The following is a 26,242-nucleotide window of genomic DNA, read 5'->3' as shown; positions in this document are numbered from 1 at the left end:
CCCCGTGGACTGTAGCCTGCCAGGCTCCTCTGTCCATGAGATTCTCCAGGCAGGAACACTGGAGTGGGTTGCCATTTCCTTCTCCAGGGGGTCTTCCCGACCAGGGATCGAACCCAGGTCTCCCATATTGCAGGCAGACGCTTTAACCTCTGTGCCACCAGGGAAGTCCCAATAGAACAGGGCCATTCAGCCAACTTTATTTATCAAAAGAGGTGAAATCCAATGCCATTAATAATAGTAATATCTAATATCCCAAGAATATTGACTATTCTTTGTGAATTATTAAGACAAAGTAGAGGCAGCTGTGCAGTTTACTCTCAGATGACCAGACACGCTCGTGAAATGATGTGGACAAATGTTAACGTTCAGCATGCAATGAATTTACGCACCTACCATCTCTTCATTGCACAGAAATGCAGAGGGGATTCCACAGATGCAATTTTAAGGCAGAATCCTTTCATTTGAGTTCTAAAAGTGTTTATTTGTAATAACCAGATGATAGCTCACTTTCTACTTTATTTCGTGGAGATTTGGCCTCATTATGACAAAGTAGATTTTCCCCTTTCACATATATCCTTTTGTTGTTTTAAAGTTTTATTTATGAATTGAAATGTCTTTATTTTCATGCTATACATTTTTTTTTTCTTTCTAGATTAAATCTGTTTATTGAAACATATTGTTCGGATCCTGAGTGGCCTAACTGGAGCCAACACGGGGCTATGGAGGACTAGGAGATTTAGCCTGAACATTTGTCTTCCAGAAAATTGATTTAGTATTCTATCCCTCTATCATGGCTAATTCATGCAGAAAATTAATATTTAATATATACATCGTATTTTACTGCTCAGCAGTCATCATGCCCCAAATATGTATTTGTTCTCAGTTCACAAGTTCACCTATTGATCAGTTCAATAAGGACCCCAAGGCTTTTCCAATAGCCACCAATGGGGAAATATTTCCTTGGCATGAGCTAAGGCTCCCCACTGTGGTCATTCCCCTCCACTATGACCTTCTCATTCACCCAAATCTCACCTCCCTGGACTTCGTTGCATCTGAGAAGATTGAAGTCTTGGTTCGAGATGCTACCCAGTTCATCGTCTTGCACAGCAAAGATCTTGAAATCTTAAATGCCTCTCTTCAGTCAGAGGAGGATGTGAGATACAGGAAACCAGGGGAAAGCCTAAGTGTTTTGAGTTATCCTGCTCATCAGCAAATTGCCCTGCTGGTTCCAGAGAAACTTAGGGCTGACCTGAGATACTCCGTGGCTATTGACTTCCAGGCCAAGCTAGCTGATGGTTTTGAAGGCTTTTATAAAAGCACGTACAGAACTCTTGGTGGTGAAACAAGGTAAGAGGCAGCTCCAATTGTTCACCATCTTTTGTAATACTTTCCTCATGGGTTATGTCTCTACCAGGAGCAGGCTTCAGTAGCCATTTATGAAAAGTCAAAAACAAACCTGGAAAACTCAGAAGGAGAAGCTCTGCCATTCCTAAAGTAAGTCACAATAAAGATGAAAAGACAGAACGCAGAGGCATAAATTGCTAGAGGAAAAATAACCAAGAGGAGAGGCCAGTATTTGACTATGACAAGACTGACACGCTTATCTGCTAGGGGAAATGATCCGTGCAGAGAGAGCTAAAGTATGGAAGGCTTCTCAAAGGGGGTGAGCCTTGATCTGAGACCAAAAGGAAATGTGCATAAGATTTGGGTTGGAAGGGAGGAAGTGAGATCATGTACTTTGCCCAGAAACAGCATAACTCAGATCCAGGAGGCAGGAACAAGTCAGTCTGGAGAAATGAGAAATATAGTCTATTCCATCAGCTTATACTGAACACATGCTATGTGCCAGGCACCATTCCAGGCACTGAGTATATAGCAGTGAGATATAGACGAGGAGTTTGGAATAATTTAGCTGAGTGGTCAGAGAAGTTCTTGCTATGGAGGACGTATACTTAATCTGAGATCTGAACTTTTATTTTTAAAGGAGACAATCCTGAAGACACCTAAGTGCACAGCGTTCCCAGGAAAGGCATCAGCAAGTGCAAAGTCTGTAAGGCAGGAGTAACTGAGAGATGAAGGCCAGCGTGAGTGAGGGAGAGATGTAGAGGAGAGAGAGGTCAAATCGTGCAGAGACTTAGAGCCTGTTGTGTTGGGCTTTGACTCAGGGACCATGGGAAGTCATTGGAGAGTTCTGATGTGACGTATGCTTTATAAAGATAACATATATGTTGATGGTAGATTATAGAGAGGAAAAGGAAGAAGCAAACTGGTCTTTCAGGAGGTCGTTGCAGTTGTTCTTGTTCAGGTCAGAAAGGATGTTGATTTGGACTGGCTGGTAGTGCTTCCTATGAAATGATTGAATTCGGCATTTGTTCCAAAGAAGAGTAAAACAGAATTTGCTGACACTGGTTATGTAAGGCAAGAGGAATCAAGGATGCGTCACAGGGAGGGATGACTGACTTGGCCAGGGTCCATCTCAGGGGTGAAAAGGAATCTGGCTTTGGTGTTCTCCTCTTTTTTTCAATTGCCAATTTGAGAAACCCCAGTACGATGGCTTTGGCATACAGGGGGAAGGGGTGTCTTTCTCATGCAACAAGAAATCCAGAAGCAGAGCCTCCCAGGTTTTCTCCAGAGTTCACTAATATTATCCAAGACCTAGACTCCTTTTAACTTTCTGCTTAGCCATCTTTGGTAGATGACTTGACTTTCCTCTTAATACAAGATGATTCCTGAACCTCTAGGCATCAAGTTCACATTCCAGGCAGGAAAAGAGGGAAATGGGAAAGAGAAAAATGCTAAAAGAAACATCCAGTCGAGTCTGACACCTTTTCCCAAGCTTTCTCATCCAAATTTCAACTAGATCAGAACGAGTCATGTGCTCACCAAGCTGCAAGAGAATCTGGAGAAATGATTCTTTTATCCAGAGGCATTGCCTTCCTTGGAGAAGGAAATGGCAACCCACTCCAGTACTTTTGCCTGGAAAATCCCATGGATGGCGGAGCTTGGTGCAGGCCACTGTCCATGGGGTCGCAAAGAGTCGGGCACGACTGAGCAACTTCACTCACTCACTCATCACCTTCCTGAACAGAATCAGGATTCTACTGAAACTGAAGAAGGGGAATGGGTATTGGTAGGTGATTTTAGCAGCTCAGTGTCTCCTGCCAGAGTGTCTCCTCTCCCCTTCCCCACCCCAGGGGCTCCCTGCCCTCTGGGACTCACGCACACACCCCACAGCCCCCCAGCACTCCACTGAGGACAGCCCTTCCCCAGCCCATTCTTGCCCTCCCCTTGGGAATGCGTTCCCCTCATTGTATCCTCAGTTCTCAGAGGCCTGTTCTCAGGTCTGGCACGGTATTGGATAGGAAAATTATCAACTCCTCACTGAGGTGCCACAGGACTAGTGATGATTTATTTCACTTTCTCAACTGACAAAACCTTCACTTAAAGGAAATACATTTTAAGGATATCATTTAGGGAGACCAGTTCAGTTCAGTTGCTCAGTCATGTCCAACTTTGCGACCCCATGGACTGCAGCATGCCAGGCCTTCCTGTCCATCACCAACTCCCAGAGTTTACCCAAATTCATGGCCATTGTGTCAGTGATGCCATCCAACCATCTCATCCTCTGTCATCCCCTTTTCCTCACGCCTTCAATCTTTCCCAGCATCAGGGTCTTTCCCAGTGAGTCAGCTCTTCGCATGAGGTGGCCAAAGTATTGGAGTTTCAGCTTCAACATCAGTCCTTCCAGTGAACACTCAGGACTGATCTCCTTTAGGATGGACTAGTTGGATCTCCTTGCAGTCCAAGGATCTCTCAAGAGTTTGTTCCAGCACCACGGTTCAAAGGCATCAATTCTTTGGCACTCGGCTTTCTTTATAGTCTGACTCTCACATCCATACATGACTACTGGAAAAATCGTAACATTGACTAGATGGACCTTTGCTGGCAGAGAGGGTTGTTTTTTAGAGTATCAGCTTGAAAAGTAACTACGTTCCAGCGTGTCTCTCATAATTAACTGAAGGCTATTTCCAACTCGTCCCATGATTAATTTGTCAGCTTTCTTCATATTCAGTTACCTAGTAGGTCTTAACGTGTAGGATGATTTGCAGGACAATGTCAATGGAATTTTATGACCTCTCTGTCTTTTTCTTATTTACACACGCATGTACACGCACACAACTTAAAATGCAAAAATAATTCAGTCAACAATAATTCTTTGAGAAGCAGGGAGTCACTACTTTACATGCTGCTGCTGCTGCTGCTAAGTCGCTTCAGTCGTGTCTGACTCTGTGCGACCCCATAGACGGCAGCCCACCAGGCTCCTCTGTCCCTGGGATTCTCCAGGCAAGAACACTGGAGTGGGTTGCTATTACTTCTCCATGCAGCACTTTACATACTCAACATGCAGCACTAAAATTAATTGTGTAAATAGCAAAGACAATCTTAAACTTTTGACTTTTTCAGTGTTAGGCTTTCTAAACCAAAATTTCACATTAATAAAAATTATTCCAGGTACTTGGGATTCCTTTAAATGTGTAGGACCTGCTACCAAATCCAAGTAACATCAAGGCCCAGATAAGACAGTTAGATCCCCAGCCTGATTTTTCTGGTCTGAAGTAGGGAATTAAACTGAGGCAAAAAATATCCTAGCAGCTTCTTTTTATTCCCCTCCTGGTCCTTCTCACCCTTTCTCTGTCCCTTGAGATTTTCTATTATGCCCTCCTCCTCCAGTGGAAGTATGCTCTCTAGGTTTGCTTCCTAATTAAAGTCTTCAGGTCCAAAGAATACATTTGTAATTATACCATTTCAAGCATCTTCAAGGCGATGGGGTATAGAGGTTTGCCAGGATATCTACCTACCTGTTATAGTCTGAAAACTGGAGCTGCTTTGCTTGCAAGTGGAGAGAGCTAGAAATGTCTAAGCGGAGCTTGGGTCCTCCAGGAAGAACCTTAGCCCAGCTCCTGCCTCTAGTAGGAGGGAAGTTGAAGATGTAGTTTCCATGCAGAGCTGCCCAGGGATGAAGCTAAAGCTGGCACCTGGCCTGACTTCTTCCTCTTCCCTGTCCTGCTTCCTCTGCTTCTTGCCTCTTTGGCAGCACGTTCTCGTAAATCAGGGTCTGCTTCCTGGGAACACAACCTAAGACATCACTCATCTCGCAAATATGCAAAGGGCTGATTGAGACCTGCTCGGGCTTATTGATGATACTAAACTACTAACTTCTAGTCAATTTTGAAGTCAAATTGGGCATATCTATTGAGAGGGAAACAGGCAGGAAGGTCAGGAGTCTCCAAATGGAGGAAATAGGCTTCAAGTGTCAGACTGTTTTTATCTCTCTCTTAAGCAGCAGGAGGAAACAAACTACAAGTGTTAGTTTTGTTTTTATTTTTCCCGTCTCATACAAATTTAACAGGAGGTTTCTTTTAAAATTCTGTGTTGCCATAATGACACCTGGTTCCACCTGAACTTAACTTTTCTCACGCCTTGAGCTAACCAATGCATTTTTCTTACGGAAATGTTTTTCCTAAGCTGTGTTAATGAACTATGTATTTACCCTAGCCTCTGTCTTCAAGTTGGTTCTACCTAAGACTCAGAACCAACTTGACAAACCAGTTAAGTTTTACTCATACAATTGCTCTCCTAATCTATGTCAATGAAACCATGTATTTGCTTGGAAACCTGCCTTTCAAGATTTCGTGGCCTAGGATGACTCACCTTGTGCCAATGTTATCTCCAAAATTCATGATGTGGGTGAGGGGCCTGGAGTCACTCTGAGTTTTGACACATTTCCTTTCTCTAATTAGCAGACTGCTAGTAGCCTGGTGGCCTGCCGTCTATGGGATCGCACAGAGTCGGACACGACTAAAGCGACTTAGCAGCAGCAGCAGCAATAGCTATATAACATCCAGCTAGAGACTAGCAGGGGGGGCACTCTTTCCGCCCCCTTCTGATGTCTATGTCAGAAGCTTTCTCTACCTCTTTTACACTTTAATAAAACTTTATTACACAAAAACTCTGAGCATTCAAGCCTCGTCACTGGCCCCAGTTTGAATTCCTCTCCTCCAGTAGGCAAGAATCCCAGCGTCTTTCACAGCTCAGCAACAACCTTTCACTATCTCAGCAATTTGTCAATACTAAGTAAAGTGAAAGAAAGTGAAGTTACTCAGTCGTGTCTGACTCTTTGTGACCCAGTAGTCTGTAGCCTACCAGGCTCCTCAGTCCATGGGATCTTCCAGGCAAGAATCCTGGAGTGGGTTGCCATTTCCTTCTCCAGGGGATCTTCCCGACCCAGGGATCGAACCTGGGTCTCCAGCATTGCAGACAGACACTTTACCCTCTGAGCCACTAGGTAAAGATCCTAGTAAAGTCACCTAAGTTCTCAGAGCCTCAGTATCCTTATCTGCTGTAAATATGGAGATAACCATGTTAACAGAGTGCCCGGCACAGTGCGTTGTTATGATTGGCAGCTGCTAAACAAATTTTACCTTCATTTTCTTCAAAAACTAAGGGTCACGAAGGTTATAGTTTGAGAAATCAAACAGATCACTTCCAGGTTTGATAAGCTGTGTTCTGAAGATAAAATTCTTTCCCTTTCTTTTATGATTTCACTTGTGTATTCCGACTGGAATGTGCTTCTTTTCATAGAACGATTGCAGTAACGGATTTTGAGCCAACCGAGGCACGAATGGCTTTCCCTTGCTTTGATGAACCATTGTTCAAAGCCAACTTTTCAATCAAGATAAGAAGAGAGAGCAGACATATTGCCCTCTCCAACATGCCAAAGGTATTGCCACTTTCAGAAACTTTGGGAAATTGTTCTCAAAATGAACTTTGGTTTTTGTTGTGTTTTAATATTTGCCTTTTTTTGCAGGACTTAAGCCATTAATTTGTCCTTACTCCATCTACATATTGTATAATAACTCCAATCCGTCTATATTTTAAAATCATTCTGTTTGGGCATTGTTACATAAGCAACTTTTTGTTTTAAAGAAAGTGATTTATATTTCACTTGTGTTTATATGGAAGCAGTGTTCTTTTAAATCAGTGTTACTTGGCCAGCGATGAAATTCAGAATCACCCAGAACAGCACTTCTCAAACTTTAATGTTCAGATGAATCATCTGAAGATCTTGTTAAAATTCAGGTTCTGATTCAGTTGGCCTTGCTGTGAGGCTCAAAATTCTGCCTTCTTATTAATAGCAAGCTCCCAGGTGGTACCACTGCTGCTGATCCAGGCACCACATTTGGAGTAGTAAGGATCTAGAGAATGCTCCATCGGCCCATCCTGCAAATTCTGATCTAGGAGTCTGTGATAGAACTTAGAAATCTTTTTAAGTTCCATGAGTAGTCCTTAAAATTATTTATGAAAATTATTTGAAAATCATATGAAAAGTTACAAACTTTTTAATTGAAAGAGACCTCTGCACACTTTTATTTGGCTCACATTTATGCTCAAAATGCAGAGACTCTGAATGACACAGTACACCTTTGAGTCTTATTTGATATTTCCTCACTAATGATGTACTTGCCTTTTTTGCTGTTGAACGAAATGTAAAATGTGTCTCCATTGCTACCTAGAAAGTTGGATAAAAATAGAGGCCTTCCTGACAGTGCTTCGGGAGGATGAGCTCAGAAGCAGCCAGATCATCACAACCCAGCCAGTGACTCTAGCCCGTTTTCCTCTCTGCCCTCTTCAGTGACTGTCTTCTGAGGATAAAGCAGGAAATGAGTCCATAAGCTAGAAACTGAATTTCCCCCAGATTTCTGTTTAACACTGGAAAAGTTTTTGCTTTGAAATGCTTGCAGAGCAGATCAAGGGGGAAAGTAACATACTCCACATGACATATATCCCACCGTTTTTTTCATGATCGTGCAGACAGCAATTTAATTAGCCTACTCCCTTTCAGGTAAAAAGGATTTGCTGCCTAACTCCAAGTTTTCTTTTTAATGGAATGTTCATTTAAGGGCCGTTCAGTCTGTTTCCTGGCAGCTTTTTATTACTATAATTTTTCACATGAATCATCATGGAGGATAAAGTAAAAATACAAATAGTAATGCCGTTTAATTAAAATGTGATGCAAACATAAATTGTCATTTTGTTATATTAGAATTTCAGCTTTCTGGAATGTTCAGAAATGTTCAGTGTCTCATATTTAAGAAAAATAAGTGAAAAATTTTAAAATATTTTATATAATCCTTGGACTTTGCATTGCTTCAGTTGACTGGGCCAGTTTTCTGGATCATGGCTTTTTCAGCAAACACTGGCTTAACTTTCTGCTCCATATTGACGTGCCCTACCCAGGTTTCCATGGTTACCCCCCAAAAAAGGGGGTGGGGTGGGGAAAGAGAGCTGAAATAATGCTATGATCACACTCTTTGGATAATACCTGTGGCACTTAAGATGGGTTGTGGACTGGTGAGAAGCAACACATAATAAGTTCTCAGTTGGTTTATTTCTATAAGAAAAGAAAACAAGTTAAGAATACGAGAAAGTGAGGCAGTCAGCCAAGTGCTAGGAGAGGCAGTGTATATCTCTGGGGCATTCCTTTGTCCCCTTCGATCCTTAAGAGGACACACACCTGCGGGTGACACTTGCTATGTAAGTAGAGTCCTACCGAACTTGGGAAAACCGCTAAACCCTTCTCTAGCAACACGTGTGTTATACCTGGAGCTTACATCACCATCCTGGAAGAACTTACGCCAACACCGCAAACACTTCTGTTTAAGGCCATGCTAATCTACACGAGTGACTCCAGGTTCCTGAACCAAATTCAGCTTCCATGGGCTACATCTTTACCTGGGAGGAAGAAATAAATCAGAGGGAATGCCCACCTGTGTCCTCACCAGCCCTGCCACAGACCCACTTCTCCATGGCCCCACAATCTTTCCTCTTCCTCTCCTCAGCCATCTACACTCTCGACTAAATGGTTTTGCTGCTGAGCTTGGTCAGAGGACCACAATAATAGTGTCCCCTCCTCAGCCCCTACCATAACCTCTCCTCTGCTAGGGGTATGTACCCATAGAACTGTGGTTCAATCAGACTCCTTACAAAGGAGATTGTTTTTGGACAAAATTAACCTTTCAGATAGAGGTGAAACTTAAAGCCCTATATATACTGCCACCTTTTTAGGGTACTTGGTCAGTGTTTCCTACTTTATTGGAACTTAGGAATTGAATTTTTGATAGAATTCTGTAGAATCAAATTCTGTACAATTTAATAGCACAAACATTTGTCATTGACATAGGCTAGCCAGTTTGTGATAATCCTTCAGGCTATTTTTTCTCGCCAAAGCAAACTGCAATCTTATACAAACACACAAAATATGCTTAATAATCTGTGGTTAGCACTGCCACAACCCTGATGCCTTAAAAGGGGTTTGGAGAGGATGAGCAACAAGCCAGTTGAAAACGTTACCAATTTGAAGAAAGTGGTATTTTCAGATAACGGGATCTGTGTCCTTTCAGAATTCAGGGGCATTGTACCATGGTGAAGACCATCTTTGGAACCAGCTATCCGGAGCAAATAAAGATAGAATTCAGGAATTACTCAGTGAACTTGATGGATGCAGCTGACCAGTCTATAGACTTAAAACTTGCTACTTCCTCAGTAGATAGGCAGAAGCTTAAATTACTAATGACCTCCTTGGCCTGACTGCTTTCATGGCTGAATCAATGAAGCAAAGATAAAATAAGGCTATGACTCAAGCTGTCACACAGCAAGGGCCAGAATGAGCAATGTCTGTGGAGTCACACAGCCACATCGACATCTTGGTCCTACCGTGAAACTAGCCGTGTGATCTTGGGCAATCAGTTAACATTTCTGAGACTCTGTTTCTTCACCTATGAAATTATACCTACCTCATACACACAAAATAGGAGGTTTAAAAGATGATACAAGACATCCAGCACAGTTCTGCTTCCCATTTCCTTCTGCAACAGAGATTTTATTTATTATATAACAAAGGGAAGGGGACTAGTCTCTGGCACTTTTGCTTAGAAGTACAAATGTTGGATTGATGCCAGTGTTGGAGATGATTGCATTTCAAGAATATGGAACCATCTAAGATATTTCTATGCTTTCAAGCAACAAAATAGGCATCATTTTCAGATCCCTAAAGTAGCACATTGTGTCTTCGAGGAAGTCTAGAGATAAAAGAAATAGAGGGAGGTGAAGCCACAGAATGTTGTGAAGAGTCCTCTAATCTATATGGACATCACACATCCTTCAGAGCATCAAGCTCTCCTCTAACTTACATAGCCTACATTGTAGGCATTCTTGTAAATTACTTGTTTTCAAATACCAATTCTTTCCCTTCCTGTAGGTTAAGACGATTGAACTTGAAGGAGGCCTCTTGGAAGATCATTTTGAAACTACTGTAAAAATGAGTACCTACCTTGTAGCCTACATAGTTTGTGATTTCACCTCTGTGAGTGGTACAGCCTCATCAGGGGTCAAGGTGAGTTTGAGTTCTCATTTCATACACAGTGCAGAATAGTGTCCTGAAGGCAATGAACTGTTCTTTAAAATTCCCCCCTTATTATCAAAATATCATGTATACATATTATTTACAAAAATGGAGAGAGATAAAAAGTAAAATAACCTGTGAGCACTACAGGGGCGTGTCCTGGTATATTCCAAGTATTTTCTGTAAGTCTGTCAGTATGCAACTGTATATAATAACAATATATACTGTATAAATCTATATATACTTTTTGCAAATAATATGCAATTATTTTAGCTCACCATAATATGCTATAAAAATTAAATGGCATCAAGTATTTTTCTATAATATTAATGATTGCATAGTATTGTACTCTAATGCATAGAGGTACCATATGGATTTTTTAATCAGCATCTTATTCTAGGATATTTACATTTTTTCCAATTGTTTTCTATAATTTTATTTCCTTAATGAAAGGAGGTCTTCATCATTTTTAGAGCATTCGTTGTTTACAAAAGGTTACAATACCCAATAATTGGGGCTTCCCAGGTGGTGCAGCAGTAAAGAATCCACCTGCCAGTGCAGGAGACACAAGAGACGCGGGCTCAACTCCTGGGTTGGCACCACCCCCTGGAGGGGGAAATGGCAACCCACTCCAGTATTCTTGCCTGGAGAAGTCCATGGACAGAGGAGTCCGGCAGGGATCGCAAAGAGTCAGACAGGACTGAGTGACTGAACACAAACACACACAATAATTATCTGACAAAGTTTTGTGAATATCAATGAATACATGAAAAATAGAAAAGAACTCCTTATCCTGAGGAATTGTTGCTGCTAAGTCACTTCAGTCGTGTCCAACTCTGTGCGACCCCATAGACGGCAGCCCACCAGGCTCCTCTGTCCCTGGGATTCTCCAGGCAAGAATACTGGAGTGGTTTGCCATTTCCTTCTCCAATGCATTACAGACACAAAAAATATATTCAAAGAGCCATAAAATAGTGCTTATGAAAAATAGCAATAAAACATCGATTATAATTTCCATACATACTAACCATGGATACGCAGATATTTATTATCTGCAATGTGTCTACATACATTGCTGCACACAGATATATATGTAGATTGATATAGGTGTGTGTGAGGTCAGATTGCACTTTACTTTAGGGGGCAGGGTCCTGTCAGTTTCCTTGGATTCATGCCCCAGCTCTATAATTTTCCATCTGCGAGACTTAAAGCAAGTTATTTAATCTCCATGTGTTTTCATTGCTTCATTCCTAACATGAAGAAAATAGCTTCTATTTCAGGAGGTGGTTGAGAGGACTAAGTTAGAGTTTACAAGTTTTACAAGGGCACATTTAGCACAGCGCCTGGTAAGGTACTGTGGCCACTAACATCTTGCTTATAAAATTTCTGAGGGATTTCAGTAAAATCAGAGCATGAAAGCAGATTATGAAATGAAAGCACTACTGTACTTGAAACCCAAGAAAACTGGAATCTAACTTTATTTTTTCCACTAGCTAGTAGTTACTGTGCAGGGAGAGAGTGAACCTATCTGGGCGTTGAGTTTAAAGAAAACACAGCAGCGGGTGGTTCCAACAAGTTCATGAAGGCTTTTCCACCTAATACAACTGTGTTTTATCGAAACTCTTTTGGTGGTCATCATTTTGGAAAGCTAATTCTCAAATGCTAGAATACATGATCGCGATGAACTGAAGTGAGGTCTCATGATGTAAAAGGGTTTATATAGCTTGAAATGTACAGATTAACTGTAACAGAAAGTACTGGATTTTCTATAGTTTTCAAGAGGCACTTTTTCTTTAATACTTTACAGAACATCTTACCCCCTATTGATGACATGTTTAACGGTATCTCAATACTTTCTTGAAAAATATAGTCTCCATTTTTGGGTGAAGGTTGTTAGGAGTGGAATCATGCCAAGGAGCTTGTCATTCAAAGATCATTCTTCTCACCAAAATTCCCAGGTGTCCATCTATGCATCTCCAGACAAATGGAGTCAAACACATTATGCTTTGGAAGCATCACTGAAGCTGCTGGACTTTTATGAAAATTACTTTGATATCCACTATCCACTCCCCAAACTGGGTAGGTTCAAATTCTAAATCATTGTCTTTATTTTTAGAACTTGCTTTGATTTCATCTCTCTTTATATGTGATTAAAATGAGCACTGAGGAACTTCAGTTAGCCCAGAAAGCAGTAATTTATACCTGAGAGATGTCTTTGAGTGTAGAAAATAAAGTATTTATGAGAAGCCCAAGTACTTGGGTTCATTTTGCTGTTCTTTTATCAGGTTTAATATTAAAATATCTGCATTTTATATTAGATTTAAATGGATGAATTTCTGGAGCATATATTTCCTTCTATATCATATTCATATAAGACTAGCAATCTTTTATAAAACTTGCCAAAGGTTTATGTAAATAGCTGAAAACTGTCCCTCCATCTGTTATCTACAGAGTGTTTGAGGCTGGAAGATAAGACTGCGGCACAGGCATTTTTAAAAAAAGAGAGAGATTTGAAGGAAATAGATAATTTGAATGTGGTAGTAGTTGATCTTTATGAGAGGATACAAATAGCTCATCTTTGTTGGTTTCCATTTTCTATCTTAAAAAATAAAAATTGTGATTTTTATGATGTTGCAGAATATATGAAAACACTGACAAATTTTATAAGTTATGTAGATTAATTTTTAGAGTTTCGGACAGTGACAAAACATTGTTTTCCTTTGGAACTTTACAACACACACCTTAACATGTCCTTCTTCCCCTTTCCTGACCAACTTCATGCAGTTTTTCTTAGAGAATTAAAGGACTATCAGAAGACATCTCCAGGGGCTTATTCCCATAGTTCTTGAGTCTCGTGGTATCATTACAGTGGAGGTTCTATACACCCTTTAGCACAGACACGCTAAATCAGGTTACCACAGTCCATTGCTGTCCTCTATGTCAAAAATCAAGGAAAGATCAAGTAACAGCCATCAAAAATCCTAAGTTGTTCTTGAAAAATGCAACCTCGAAGACCATATGAAATGAATGCATTTAAAATAAAGTTAACTGAAAGGCAGCATGCAGATTAAGAAAAAGTAGACCAGATATATTTAGCAAACAGAATTCAGCAACACATCAAAAAGCTCATACACCATGATCAAGTTGGGTTAATTCCAGGGATGCAAGGATTCTTCAATATACACAAATCAATCAATGTGATACATCATATTAACACATTGGAAGATAAAAGCCATATGATCATCTCAATAGATGCAGAAAAGGCCTTTGACAAAATTCGACATCTATTTATGATTAAAACTCTTCAAAAAATGGGCATAGAAGGAACCTACCTCAACATAGTAAAGACCATATATGATAAGCCTACAGCAAACATTATTCTCAATGGTGAAAACCTGAAAGCACTCCCCCTAAGATCAGGAACAAGACAAGGGTGTCCACTTTTGCCACTATTATTCAATGTAGTTCTGGAAGTCCTAGCTACAGCAATCAGAGAAGAAAAAGAAACAAAAGGAATCCAGATCAGAAAAGAAGAAGTAAAGCTCTCACTGTTTGCAGATGACATGATGCTGTACATAGAAAACCCTAAAGATAGCATCAGAAAACTACTAGAGCTAATCAGTGAATTTAGCAAAGTTGCAGGATACAAAATCAATACACAGAAATCACTTGCATTTCTATATACTAACAATAAAAAAGAACAGTTAAGGAATCAATCCCATTCACCGTTGCAACAAAAAGAATTAAATACCTAGGAATAAACTTACCTAAGGAGATGAAAGAACTGTACACATAAAGTTAGAAGACACTAATGAAAGAAATCAAAGGTGACATAAACAGACGGAGAGGCATTCCATGTTCCTGGGTAGGAAGAATCAATATTGTGAAAATGACGATACTACCAAATTACAGATCCAATGCAATCCCTACCAAATGACCAATGGCGTTTTTCATAGAACTAGAACAAAAAATTTCACAATTCATATGGAAACTCAAAAGACCCCCGATAGCCAAAGCAATCTTGAGAAAGAAGAATGGAGCTGGAGGAATCAAGCTTCCTGACTTTAGGTTATACTAAAAAGCTACAGTCATCAAGACAGTATGGTACTGGCACAAAGACAGAAATATAGACCGATGGAACAAGATAGGAAGCCCAGAAATAAACCCATGCACCTATGGGTACCCTATTTTTGACAAAGGAGGAAGAATATACAATGGGGCAAAGACAGCCTCTTCAATAAATGGTGCTGGGAAACTGGACAGCTACATGTAAAAGAATGAAATTAGAACACTTCCTAATACCATACACAAAGATAAATTCAAAATGCATTAAAGACCTAAGTGTAAGACCAGAAACTATAAAACTCTTAGAGGAAAACATAGTCAGAACACTTGATGACATAAATCAAAGCAAGATCCTCTATGACCCACCTCCTGCTGCTGCTGCTGCTAAGTCACTTCAGTCATGTCCAACTCTGTGTGACCCCCTAGACAGCAGCCCACCAGACTCCCCCATCCCTGGGATTCTCCAGGCAAGAACACTGGAGTGGGTTGCCATTTCCTTCTCTAATGCACGAAAGTGAAAAGTCAAAGTGAAGTCGCTCAGTTGTGTCCGACCCTCAGCGACCCCATGGACTGTAGCCTACCAGGCTTCTCCATCCATGGGATTTTCCAGGCAAGAGTACTGGAGTGGGGTGCCATTGCCTTCTCCTACCCACCTCCTAGAGTAATGGAAATAAAAACAAAAGTAAACAGGTGGGACCTGATTAAACTTAAAAGCTTTTGCACAGCAAATGAAACTATAAGGAAGGTGAAAAGAAAACCCTCAGAATGGGAGAAAATAGTAGCAAATGAAACAACTGACAAAGGATTAATTTCCAAAACATACAAGGAACTCATACAACTAAAAACCAGAAAAACAAACAACCCAACCAAAAAGTGGGGAAAAGACCTAAACAGACATTTCTCCAAAGAAGACATACAGATGGCTAACAAACACATGAAAAGATGCTCAACATCACTCATTATTAGAGAAATGCAAATCAAAACTACAATGAGATAGCACCTCATACTGGTCAGAATGGCCCTCATCAAAAAGTCTACAAGCAATTAATGCTGGAAAGGGTGTGAAGCAAAGGGAACACTCTCTCACTGTTGGTGGGAATGTAAATTGATACAGCCACTGTGGAAGACAGTATGGAGATTCCTTAAAAAACTAGGAATAAAACCACCGTATGACCCAGCAATCCCACTCCTAGGCATATACCCTGAGGAAACCAAAATTGAAAAAGACACACGTATTCCATTGTTCATTGCAGCATTATTTACAATAGCTAGAACACGGAAGCAACCTGGATGTCCATCGACAGATGAATGGATAAAGAAGTTGTAATACATACACACAATGGAATATTACTCAGCCATAAAATGGAACACATTTGAGTCCATTCTAATGAGGTGGATGAACCTGGAAACCATTATACAGAGTGAAGTGAGTCAGAAAGAGAAAGATAAATACTGTATTCTAACACATTTACATGGAATCTAGAAAAATGGTACTGAAGAACTTATTTACAGGGCAACAATGGAGAAACAGACATAGAGAACAGACTTATGGACATGGGGAGAGGGGAAGAGAGGGTGAGATGTACGGAAAGAGTAACATGGAAACTTATACTGCCATATGTAAAATAGATAGCCAACAGGAATTTGCCATATGTCTCAGGAAATTCAAACAGGGGCTCTGTATCAACCTAGAGGGGTGGGATGGGGAGGGAGAGGGGAAGGAGGTTCAAGAGGGGGGGATACATGTATACCTATGGCTGATTCATGTTGAAGTTTGACAGAAAACAGCAAAATTCTGTAAAGCAATTTTTCTTCAATAAAAAATAAATTAAAAAAAAAGAAAGAGTAGAACAGATATAAGCATTTCTAATGGCTTTGGGAAATAATATAACTAATATAAAATCATTGATGCAAGTCAGAAAAGGAATCATTCCCATATTTGAAGTGCTAATGAATACTAATCTTGATTAGTGCTAGTTTACTTTTTGATTGCAATATACACATTTGCTTTTATCCACTAGAATTAAACAATACTAATTCGAGACAATGAGATGTCAAGCCAAGTGACTTGATTTATTTCAAATTATTATTATTTTTTTAAATTACCTGGCTTTTCAGCCAAAGAACAGTATTTTTTCCAATATGACCTGGCAGAATAAAAAGAAGTCTAAGATTAAATATTAGCCAGAAGTTTTCTAATCAACATGAATTCATCGGCAAAGGGTATATATATATATATATGAATATATACACTCTCACACAGACATGATATAAATTAATATATATTAATTAAGCTCCGGGAGTCAGTGATGGAAACGGAAGCCTGGTGTGCTGCAGTCCATGTAGGCGCAAAGAATCGGACATGACTGAGCAACTGAACAGACTGAACTGAACTGAATATACATTATACCTGAGGGGCTAAAAGATGATGAAATTTTACATTTTTTCCCTAAAATTTTGTCAAGAAGTAGAGGAAATATTAACAGTGAAAAGGAAATTGAAGTCAGAAAGAATTGATGTCTACAGTTTTTTCCCTTTACTGCCTTAGAAGGACACTTAGAGGCTGTATGTGCTTGAAATATTGACTATAGAGATGCTTCTAAACAGTGTTCTCCTGAAATTAAAAGTCCCTTATTTTCTCTTTTTTATAGAAATGAGTTCATTATATGTTTTGTTGAATCCAAATATTTTAGAGATCATTTGATACCTTATATTTTCAAAGTCTTTCTGTAATACTAATATAAAATACAATATGAATGTTTTCAAATGAATGATTTTCTCAGCAGTAATGCACCTAAGGTGATTTCACAGTTTAGTATTAGGAAATAATGGTTATGTCACTAGGCTACTTCACCTAGAAATGAAACTTTACCAGTAAAATTTATTCTGCTTGATGATGGATACTGATTATTTTCCATAACTACAAGACACCATATCAATGTTAAGAAAAAGAGATAGTGTTTTTAGAATGTCTGCTTATATACACTGAAAGGATCGTAGCGTAGTTAAGAAGGAAGCAAATCCCACTTCTGGTGTAGGAGCCGTAATGATTAAGCATTGCTCTTATTCCTTAGATCTCGTTGCCATTCCTGACTTTGCAAGTGGAGCCATGGAAAACTGGGGCCTCGTCACGTACAGAGAGACGTCGCTGCTCTTTGACCCCAAGACCTCCTCTACTTCCGATAAGCTGTGGGTCACCAAGGTCATAGCCCATGAACTAGCACACCAGGTACCTGGCTCTCACGGCATTCTCTTGGTGTCGGTTCTAAAGAGCATCATGCAGAACACCCCCAGGATTCCCCAAACAATGGAAAATCATGTCATTTTATTTCCTGGGGGCACCTTAGGGATCATCAAACCGAATATTGCATGTCGAGTAGCAGAATGTTCAATCTCTAGACTATGGGTCTCACACAAGAATTTTATCACAGGAGAACTGGCCACTATGTCCTCTAAAACCTTTCAAGGCGCAAAGCCTCCAAATGTCTTTTAGTAAAGAAGGGTAGAGATCATACAGGTACATAGAGCACAGTACTAGAAACCCCTACAAATAGAGATTTTTATTTCCCCATACACCCTCTAGCACAGCGGCATTCCAGTCTAGGACAAAATCAAGCTCCCTTCAATTGGAGTTTGTCGTTATTTGGCCATAATGAAGTATTTCAAGTCCTTGTACTCCCAGGCTACTGACCCTGAACGCACTACCTACCTCTCTAAACTTCAGTGTCCTCATCTATAAAATTACGTTCATAATAGCTCCTGCTTCCTGAATCTGTTGTGCGGATTACAGATAAATGTGTCTGTCACACACTAGGTACCCAGCAACTGTTAGCTGGTCACAGTAGTGGCAGTGACCGCCACTGCTACCATTTCTTACAGAAGAAGATTTCCAAGGCCTGTCCATCAACCCAGTATTACATACAACTACGAAACAGTAAAGTCAGCTCTTCAGATACCAGAGACTTTTTTCATTCTGTTTTATTTCTGCAAGTTCCCTGATATGCAGGGAATTATTAAAGACACCGGAAATTCTCTCTCACCATATAGGCACATATCATTCAATTGTAGAAACTGGTAAGATCTCTTATTTTTTAATTTTTAACTTTACCCTTTATCATGACCATAGTAATAAGAGGGGTTGTTTGTTTGTTTTAAGCAGCAGATGAAGAACCCGGAGCCATGCTCAGCGCCGTACTTTGAGAGCATATGAACAGCTTCCTCTGGTTTAGCATCTCCCCGCTGGTTCATCTTAGGAGTTTGGATTATTAGTCTCTGGAAGCTCTAAAGCACTTAACTGAGTCTGGGGATTCCTAATTTTCTACCCAGTGTTCATAGGGAAATAAGCAGAGAGCTTTCCTTTTGAGGCTCCATGCTGCCTTAAGACCTTCCTTTGAAAGCTTCTCTTTCATTAAAACGCAGAGTCCAGGGCTGAAGCAGCAGGCCCCACTGGAGTTTCTGCCTTGACTATTTTGTCTTCCCATTCATATCCATCTGGCATGTCAGTCCTCGGCACAAAGCCCTGGCAAAGACTCTCAATGCTCGGTTAGTCAAGGATACACAGTGTGTCATATAAGGCCCAGATAACCCTGCTCCCCGCCACCTCTCCGGTCTCTTCTCTGAATGACACCTTCAGCGTCAGCCATCCCAATCTACCTGCCATTATCTCGACAGGCCCAGGTCGTATCACTTCTCTGTGCTTTTGTTCCTGCTACCTGATCGGCTTAGTGCACACCCCACTTCCAACATTCCTGGGGACTGCTTGTAAGACTCAGGAAGTGAATCATTTCCCAGTTATCCTACACACTCTCTCAGCGAAACTGACTTTTTCCTTCTGGAATCCCCTCTGCCTCTTGTACAGATATAAATCACAGGGCCAGTAACATTTTAGTGCATGTATGTGTCCACTGGTTGACCTCTACCATCTGTATTAAGGTAGTAGCTCTATTACATACATCTTTGTATTTCTTCTATATAACAAGGTCTTTTGTTTGCTGCTTTAAAAAAAATAACCCTCTTATTACTATGGCCATGATAAAGGGTAAAGTTGAAAATTAAAAAATAAGAGATTTTGCCATGGCATAGTGCCAGGAACATAGTAGATTCTCAATAGATATTCACTGGCTGAATGAATGAATAAAATACTCTTCCTGACTGGTGAAATGACCACCATAACCAGCTTGAACTTCCTGTGTTCATCACTTCTCAAATTGAGGAAACACCCACCATTCTTTCTCACAGATGTCCTTTGGAAGATTGGCGCGCATTTTCAATGTGATCTGAAAGCTGTAAGAAAAGGTATAGAGCTTGGGCAGTTTCTAGTAGCTATGGACCTAGTGATTTCTGTTCTGTAACTATAACAAGGCTCTTCTGAATCCTAAAATCTTATTATTTAAGCTTCCAGTCCATCTGGAGACTGCACTCTTAAAATAGATAAACTAGAGGCACATTAAAACAACAAAGGCCAAATAGGTAAAATGTAATAATATATAAAAAAATAATATTTAAAATGTGTTACAGATCAAATATAGGTCAAGGATAAATTTCTATTTAGCTTATCTTTTCGCATTCTTTATTTATATATATTTAAAATCTCAGAATTTTATTCTCATTAGTGGCCAAATTGATCCCTAGAAGTAAACTGGGACAGAGGTCAACAACTACATTTGCTCATTAGTAATATTATGTAACAATCTGAAAGTCCTAAATGAATTCTTATCCTTTTAAGTACCTGCTACTTAATACAAAAAGATGACTTCATCAAGAATATTCTGGCTTATATTTCTCCTTAGACCCTCACTGTGAGTCAGTGACAAGGTGAGATTATACTAATTGTGCAAAATGTCTAAAATAAAATGTCTCATTCTCTTCCTTAATATGAAGTCTAATATCTAGGAAATAAAGGGAGGATATAATGGAAGGTAGGGCATTGGAGGCAATGTGGACACAAAGGAAATAAGTGAAACAAGCAAAAATGTGGTGGTGAGGGGAGAAGGCAGGGAAACCAGCAGAAAGATGCTGTGCAGAGAGAAAAGGGTAGCAAAGACAGAGAAGAGGCCTCAACTTCTAAAAGAAGTTACCACCCGTCGTATTTTTTTGCTGCAGTTAATAATTGTTTATATTTGTTTAACATTGAGTTTTTACCTCCCAGTGGTTTGGTAACCTGGTTACAATGGAATGGTGGAATGATATTTGGCTCAATGAAGGTTTTGCAACGTACATGGAACTTATCTCTCTCAATATCACATATCCAGAGCTACAGTTTGTAAGTCACAACTTTGTATCTCATACTATATGTCCTAAGAAATCATTAATTTACTATTATAATTTTTAGAAAATGCCAAAGAGAACACGGCATTGCGTTTTTGAATCTGTGGTATTTTCTTTTGTATAAACAGATTGTATTGGTTTGCTAGCACTGCCATCCACAGACTGGGTGGCTTAAGCCAGTTTATTTTCTCACTGATCTGGAGGCTGTCAAAATACTCCAAATTGCCAAAAAGAAAATGAAAATTTCAGGCATTATTCTATATTTATCCAAGAGTCTATAAGCAATATGTCTGTTAACCTAATGAATTCTAAGATGGTGCTTCCCTGATGGCTCAAATGGTGAAGAATCTGCCTGCAATGCAGGAGACCAGGGTTGGATCGCTGGGTTGCGAAGATCCCCTGGAGAAGGGAACGGCAACCCACTGCAGTATTCTTGCCTGATGAATCCCATGGACAGGGGAGCCTGGTGGGCTACGGTTCATAGGGTCGAAAAGTGTCCGACATGACTGAAGCCACTTAGCAAGCACGAAGGGGGCCTGAACAGCACATAGCAAGATAGTGCTAACTAGTAATGGATAACGCGCTTTTTGGGGTAAATATTTGGCCCAGTACAGTTGCGGACAGACATGGATTCAAAGTCAGTGTCTTTTTTTTTTTTTTTTTGCTATGTGCTGAGTCTGTGGTTTAATCCAAAAGCTTCATGCATTCTCACTTGTAAAATGTGTACAATGCCTCTTCCTTGCAGAGTGTTGAAAGGACTGCAGCTGAGGGAACCTTTGTTTTATTTCTGTGTCCAAGGGCCTTGCTCGTGGTAAACATTCAGGCAGTGTCTGAGGAAATATCACATTCATACCTCTAACAAAGTAGAGAATTGGTGAAAGGGGGCTATATAAGGGGAACGAAACATTTTGTAAGAAATATTGTTTGAATACTTCCTTCTGAGACTATCTTACTAAACCTAGCATCTTTGCTATTGCTTTGAGAGTCAAATGGCAATTGAAAAAACAAATGTTCTCTCCTGTTTAGGATGACGATTTTTCGAATACATGTTTTGAAGTAATTAAAAGAGATTCATTAAATTCATCCCATCCTATCTCCAATCAAGCAAAAACTGCTATTCAAATAAAGGAAATGTTTGATGCCGTTTCCTACAACAAGGTAGGGGATACTGTGGACCAGGTAGTAAATGCTCTGCCCTGGGAGACATATAATGAGGCCAGTACATCAACAGTTCAAGTTGTTGGTGCCAGATTACTTCTGTGTCTCTTTTTGTTTTGTTTGCGGTTCATTTATCAGACATCACACATGTTCCGCAGCATGTAAGCTTCCTTTAAAAACATACGCTACCCTTTACCTTCTTTTTCTTTGTGTTTTTATTTAGGGAGCTTGTATTTTGAATATGCTCAAGGATTTTCTGAGCGAGGACACATTCAGGAAAGGAATTATTCGCTACTTAAAGAAGTTCAGCTATAGAAATGCAAAGAATGATGATTTGTGGCACAGCCTGTCAAATGTAAGTCATCAGCTGAGTTACAGGAGACTGCTGGTAAGCCTGAACAGTGACAAGCTAATTAGGAAGGCTTATAAATAGTTACAGTGTCACACAACAGATGTTTATTGCACTTGCCACACTGCCAGGGTTTAGCAGGTAGCACCTGTCTATTTCCTCTGGCACCTTGCTAACCCAAGATGTTGCACTAGCTTAGCCCCGGGGGTTCAGTATTTGACCTGCTTCTCTTTGATGTCCCTCTTCTGGTTCACCCTACATTTTGTCTTCTGTTTCCAAACCTTTCGTGACTTCATAATTCCTTCATGTGACTCCTAATCTTCTCTTCCCAAATTTGTTTAAACTCTCCTTGTTCAGCTTTATGTCCCAACCCGTATTTGGTTGAGTGAGACCCACCTTCTCCCTCCCGCAAGAAATCCTGCTCGTCCCTGTCATCACGCCTTTGTTTCCGGTGCACTTGCTGCCTGAAGTGTTCTTTCTTCTTTTCAAAAACTCAGGTGCTATGCATGCTTTGCGATCCAGCTGAGGGGTCACCTCCTCCTCATAGCCAACTCCAGCACTCATTGCCTTTCTGCTGAGTACCTAGAAGGGCACTCATGAATCTGCTACAGCGAGTGACAGTCTCTTTTATTGGTTTCCATTGATTTAATGATAGCAGTGATAATAATGAACAAAATTTGCTTAAGAGAAAGAATCATGTCAGGCCCCTAGTATTCTATTGACCCTATAATCATGGTTCAGTTCAGTTCAGTCATTCAGTCATGTCCAACTCTTTGCAACCTGTTGGATTATACAGTCGGTGGAATTCTCCAGGCCAGGAGTGGGTAGCCTTTCCCTTCTCCAGGGGATCTTCACAACCCAGGGATCAAACCCAGGTCTCCCGCATTGCAGGTGGATTCTTTACCAGCTGAGCCACAAGGGAAGCCCTTTGTACACGAAAGTGAAGTGAAGTTGCTCAGTCCTGTCCAACTCTTTGGGATCCCATGGACTGTAGTCTACCAGGCTTCTCTGTCCATGGGATTTTTCAGGCAAGAATACTGGAGTGGGTTGCCATTTCCTTCTCCAGGGGATCTTTCTGACCCAGGGATCAAACCCAGGTCTCCTGCATTGTAGGCAGACGCTTTACCCTCTGAGCCACCAGGGAAGCCCCTCCTGTACACAAAAGAGGTCCTCTATTCTTTGTAAGCACTTTTGTCCCAGGGGTAATAATAATATTATTCAATATTTGTACAGCATGTCATAGTTTTAAAAAATTCATGCACATTATCTTATTTGATTTTTCTGTGCCCTTATTAAGTCCGGATCCTTAAGGTTTAACTTAAGGTGTGATTAACTTAAGGTGTGATTTTGTGGTCAAAGAAGCAAGTGCAAGTAATTAAAATTTCACAGTAGCTCAAAACTTTTACTGACATTTCTCGAAAACCCTAAAAGGGATCAAATATATCATCCTTCATAATACTTATAAAGAAGGTTCTACCCTGGTGCTCAATGGTAAAACATACACCTGCCAACACAGGAGACACAGCGTTGATCCCTGATCTGGGAAGATCCCATAAGCTGCGGAGCAACCAAGCCCACGTACTGCAATGACCGGGTGTGTACTCTCAAGCCAGGGAGCTGCAGCTGCTGCAGCCCAAGTCCCCAGAGCCTGTGTCCTGAAGCAAGAGAAGCCACCGCGGGCGAGAAGCCCGCCCACTGCAGCTCCAGAGTCGCCCCTGCTCACTGCAGCCAGGGAAAAGCCCGCACAGCAGGGCAGACCCAGGGCGGCCAAGGAACAAAATTAAACTTTCAAAAAAGTCTCAAGAAGACGCTCTTTCTCCATCACCTCCTGCAGGTGATCCAGTTGATCTCGTCCCGGTTCCCTCCCAGGTTCTCAACAAGCCTTACATTGCTCTTCTCTCCCATCCTTTTCCTTCCCTCCTCCTTTAAGGATGCGTACTTGTGTGTGTGTGTCTGTGTAGACCTTGCCTGAGCCTTTTTTTCCAAGAGGAAGAATCCATCTTTTGTGCAGTTAGTGAGTGGAAAGGGGATTAAAGGAGAGATTTGGCCAAGAATTACAGGACTGTGAACAATCCTATATTAATTTTTGTCACTTTGTGCTTATTACCATCTCAAGAAAGTAAGGTAGGCAGTCTTAACCCATTTTTTTCCAATGGATTTTCCCATTTTTTAAATGGGAAAACTAATGCTAATGGAGATTCGTTAAAGATCTTGTACAAGTGAGTGATGGAGCTGTTACTTAAAATCTGTCTTCTGTTCAGTCTAGTACTCACTCTCTCAATGACATCACAACTTCTTTCCAGTTACTGTAGGAGTCTCCCATCTAACCTTCCCCTAAAGGTCCTAAATTCTTAGTTGACCCCCTTCTGATGTCAAACGAAATGGTGGCACAAAAATGATAAATTTCCCCAAAAACCTAACTCAGCACGGTGTCACATAATATCAATTAAATATTTAAAAGAGTAACTTTTATGCAGTTTTAATGAATTGCTATGCTCATTATCATGTCTAGATGAATTACATTTTCATACATTTATGTTAATAAATGTTTTCACTCATGTCAAATGTTTTCACTCATTTTAAGCCAACTCTCAGAGGCCAAATGGCAGCGCTCTTTTATTTTTGTTTTCTAGAATTGTTTAGAAAGCGATTCCGCATCGGGTGGATTTTGTTATTCTGATTCCAAGAAGACAAGCAACACAGTAAGTAGAAAGAGACTTGGACGGTGAAAGAGATTTGGCTTATCTCCAGACCTGGAGTGAGTCTGTAAAGTTGTCCAGCTGTCCCTTTAAATAACTGGAGAGAAGAAAAAACTCCACAATTTTCCTTGAAACAGAGTTGACTGAAGAAGGAATGCTCAGGCCATTAAGGGGAGGATGCTGCTCTTACTACTTTATTTTTGTTGTTATAATTCAGCTTTCCCACAATCCCACCAATGGCTAAAAATATCTCAGCTCCAAATTCCTCTGAGTGGTTATTGCTGCACTGGTATCCTCAGGGCTCTGCAAAATGCCAAACCAAATATGTTAGGTTTGGAAATAGTATGAATGGCTTTCTTGAGGCCTCGTCTTTTTGTTTACTTCTGGGAAGTTATTGGAACATTTTAGGAGAGAGAGAAAAAAAAGATTATCATAAAAAAAAAAAGAAAAGGCAAACTTTTTAAAAAGCGTCACGGTAATCCCGTCAAGTATGGTTTTAAAGGAAGATTCGGCATCAGGCAGTGATCAAAAACCCGTACTAGACGCTGTTAATAAAAAGCTAGAGGTTTTGTCCTCCACTCCATATACCTCTATTGATATAATACTGTTCTATTGGAATTTTTAAGAGACATTTCTTCCTAAACCTCTGGATTCCATCGTTAATGAAATGGAGGGGCATTTTTGTTTTGTTTTGGTGGGTCCTTTTTTTCTTCTGTTTTGAAAGGGAGCAGAGAGGGGTCCCAGTCTCAAGCCCTTCCTCTTGGCCTTTCTTGCCCTGTATTAACCCTCAAGCTCCCAGACATGTCCCTCCTTCAGGCAACTTTCCAGGAACCCGTGGATGGGGAGGGAAGGGGCAGGTCCAGCCCAGGTTCTACATGGCCCCACTGGGAGACTGCAGTCGGAGTCCGCTCTTCCTGCCCAAGCCATGTCCCTAGCATCCGAGGAGGTCTAAGTATCTGATCTCTCTCTGGTTTTCTCCTGTGTCTCCGGTTACCAAAGTCACTTGTCGTTTCAGCTCACGTTTCTGCGGAAAAATGTAGAGCTCAAGGAGATGATGGCTACATGGACTCTGCAGAAAGGCATCCCCCTCGTGGTGGTTAAACGAGAAGGGCGTTCCCTCAGACTGCAGCAAGAGCGCTTCTTGTCCGGGGTTTCCAAAGAGGACCCCGAATGGGGGACTCTGCAGGAAAGGTGGTTGCTTTTTTTCCTGTCGGTCTAGATTACTTCATCTCAGTTTACTGA

General features: G+C 40.6%; 1 protein-coding gene across 1 annotated transcript in view; it reads left to right on the top strand.

The window, feature by feature from the left end:
• Positions 1–26,242, top strand: part of ERAP2 (endoplasmic reticulum aminopeptidase 2) — a 45,999-nt gene that overhangs the window by 2,009 nt on the left and 17,748 nt on the right. Inside the window, exons 2-11 of the mRNA XM_005683453.3 lie at positions 653–1,347; positions 6,643–6,781; positions 10,319–10,453; positions 12,421–12,541; positions 17,602–17,756; positions 20,676–20,789; positions 21,821–21,952; positions 22,176–22,307; positions 24,935–25,003; positions 26,016–26,191. Of these exons, the coding sequence (XP_005683510.2) occupies positions 791–1,347; positions 6,643–6,781; positions 10,319–10,453; positions 12,421–12,541; positions 17,602–17,756; positions 20,676–20,789; positions 21,821–21,952; positions 22,176–22,307; positions 24,935–25,003; positions 26,016–26,191 (1,730 nt within the window). The 5' untranslated portion in view covers positions 653–790. The remainder of the gene's footprint in view (positions 1–652; positions 1,348–6,642; positions 6,782–10,318; positions 10,454–12,420; positions 12,542–17,601; positions 17,757–20,675; positions 20,790–21,820; positions 21,953–22,175; positions 22,308–24,934; positions 25,004–26,015; positions 26,192–26,242) is intronic.

The sequence above is a fragment of the Capra hircus genome, chromosome 7 (assembly GCF_001704415.2).
Source record: "Capra hircus breed San Clemente chromosome 7, ASM170441v1, whole genome shotgun sequence".
NCBI lineage: Eukaryota > Metazoa > Chordata > Mammalia > Artiodactyla > Bovidae > Capra > Capra hircus.
This window is presented reverse-complemented; position numbering and strand designations above follow the sequence as displayed.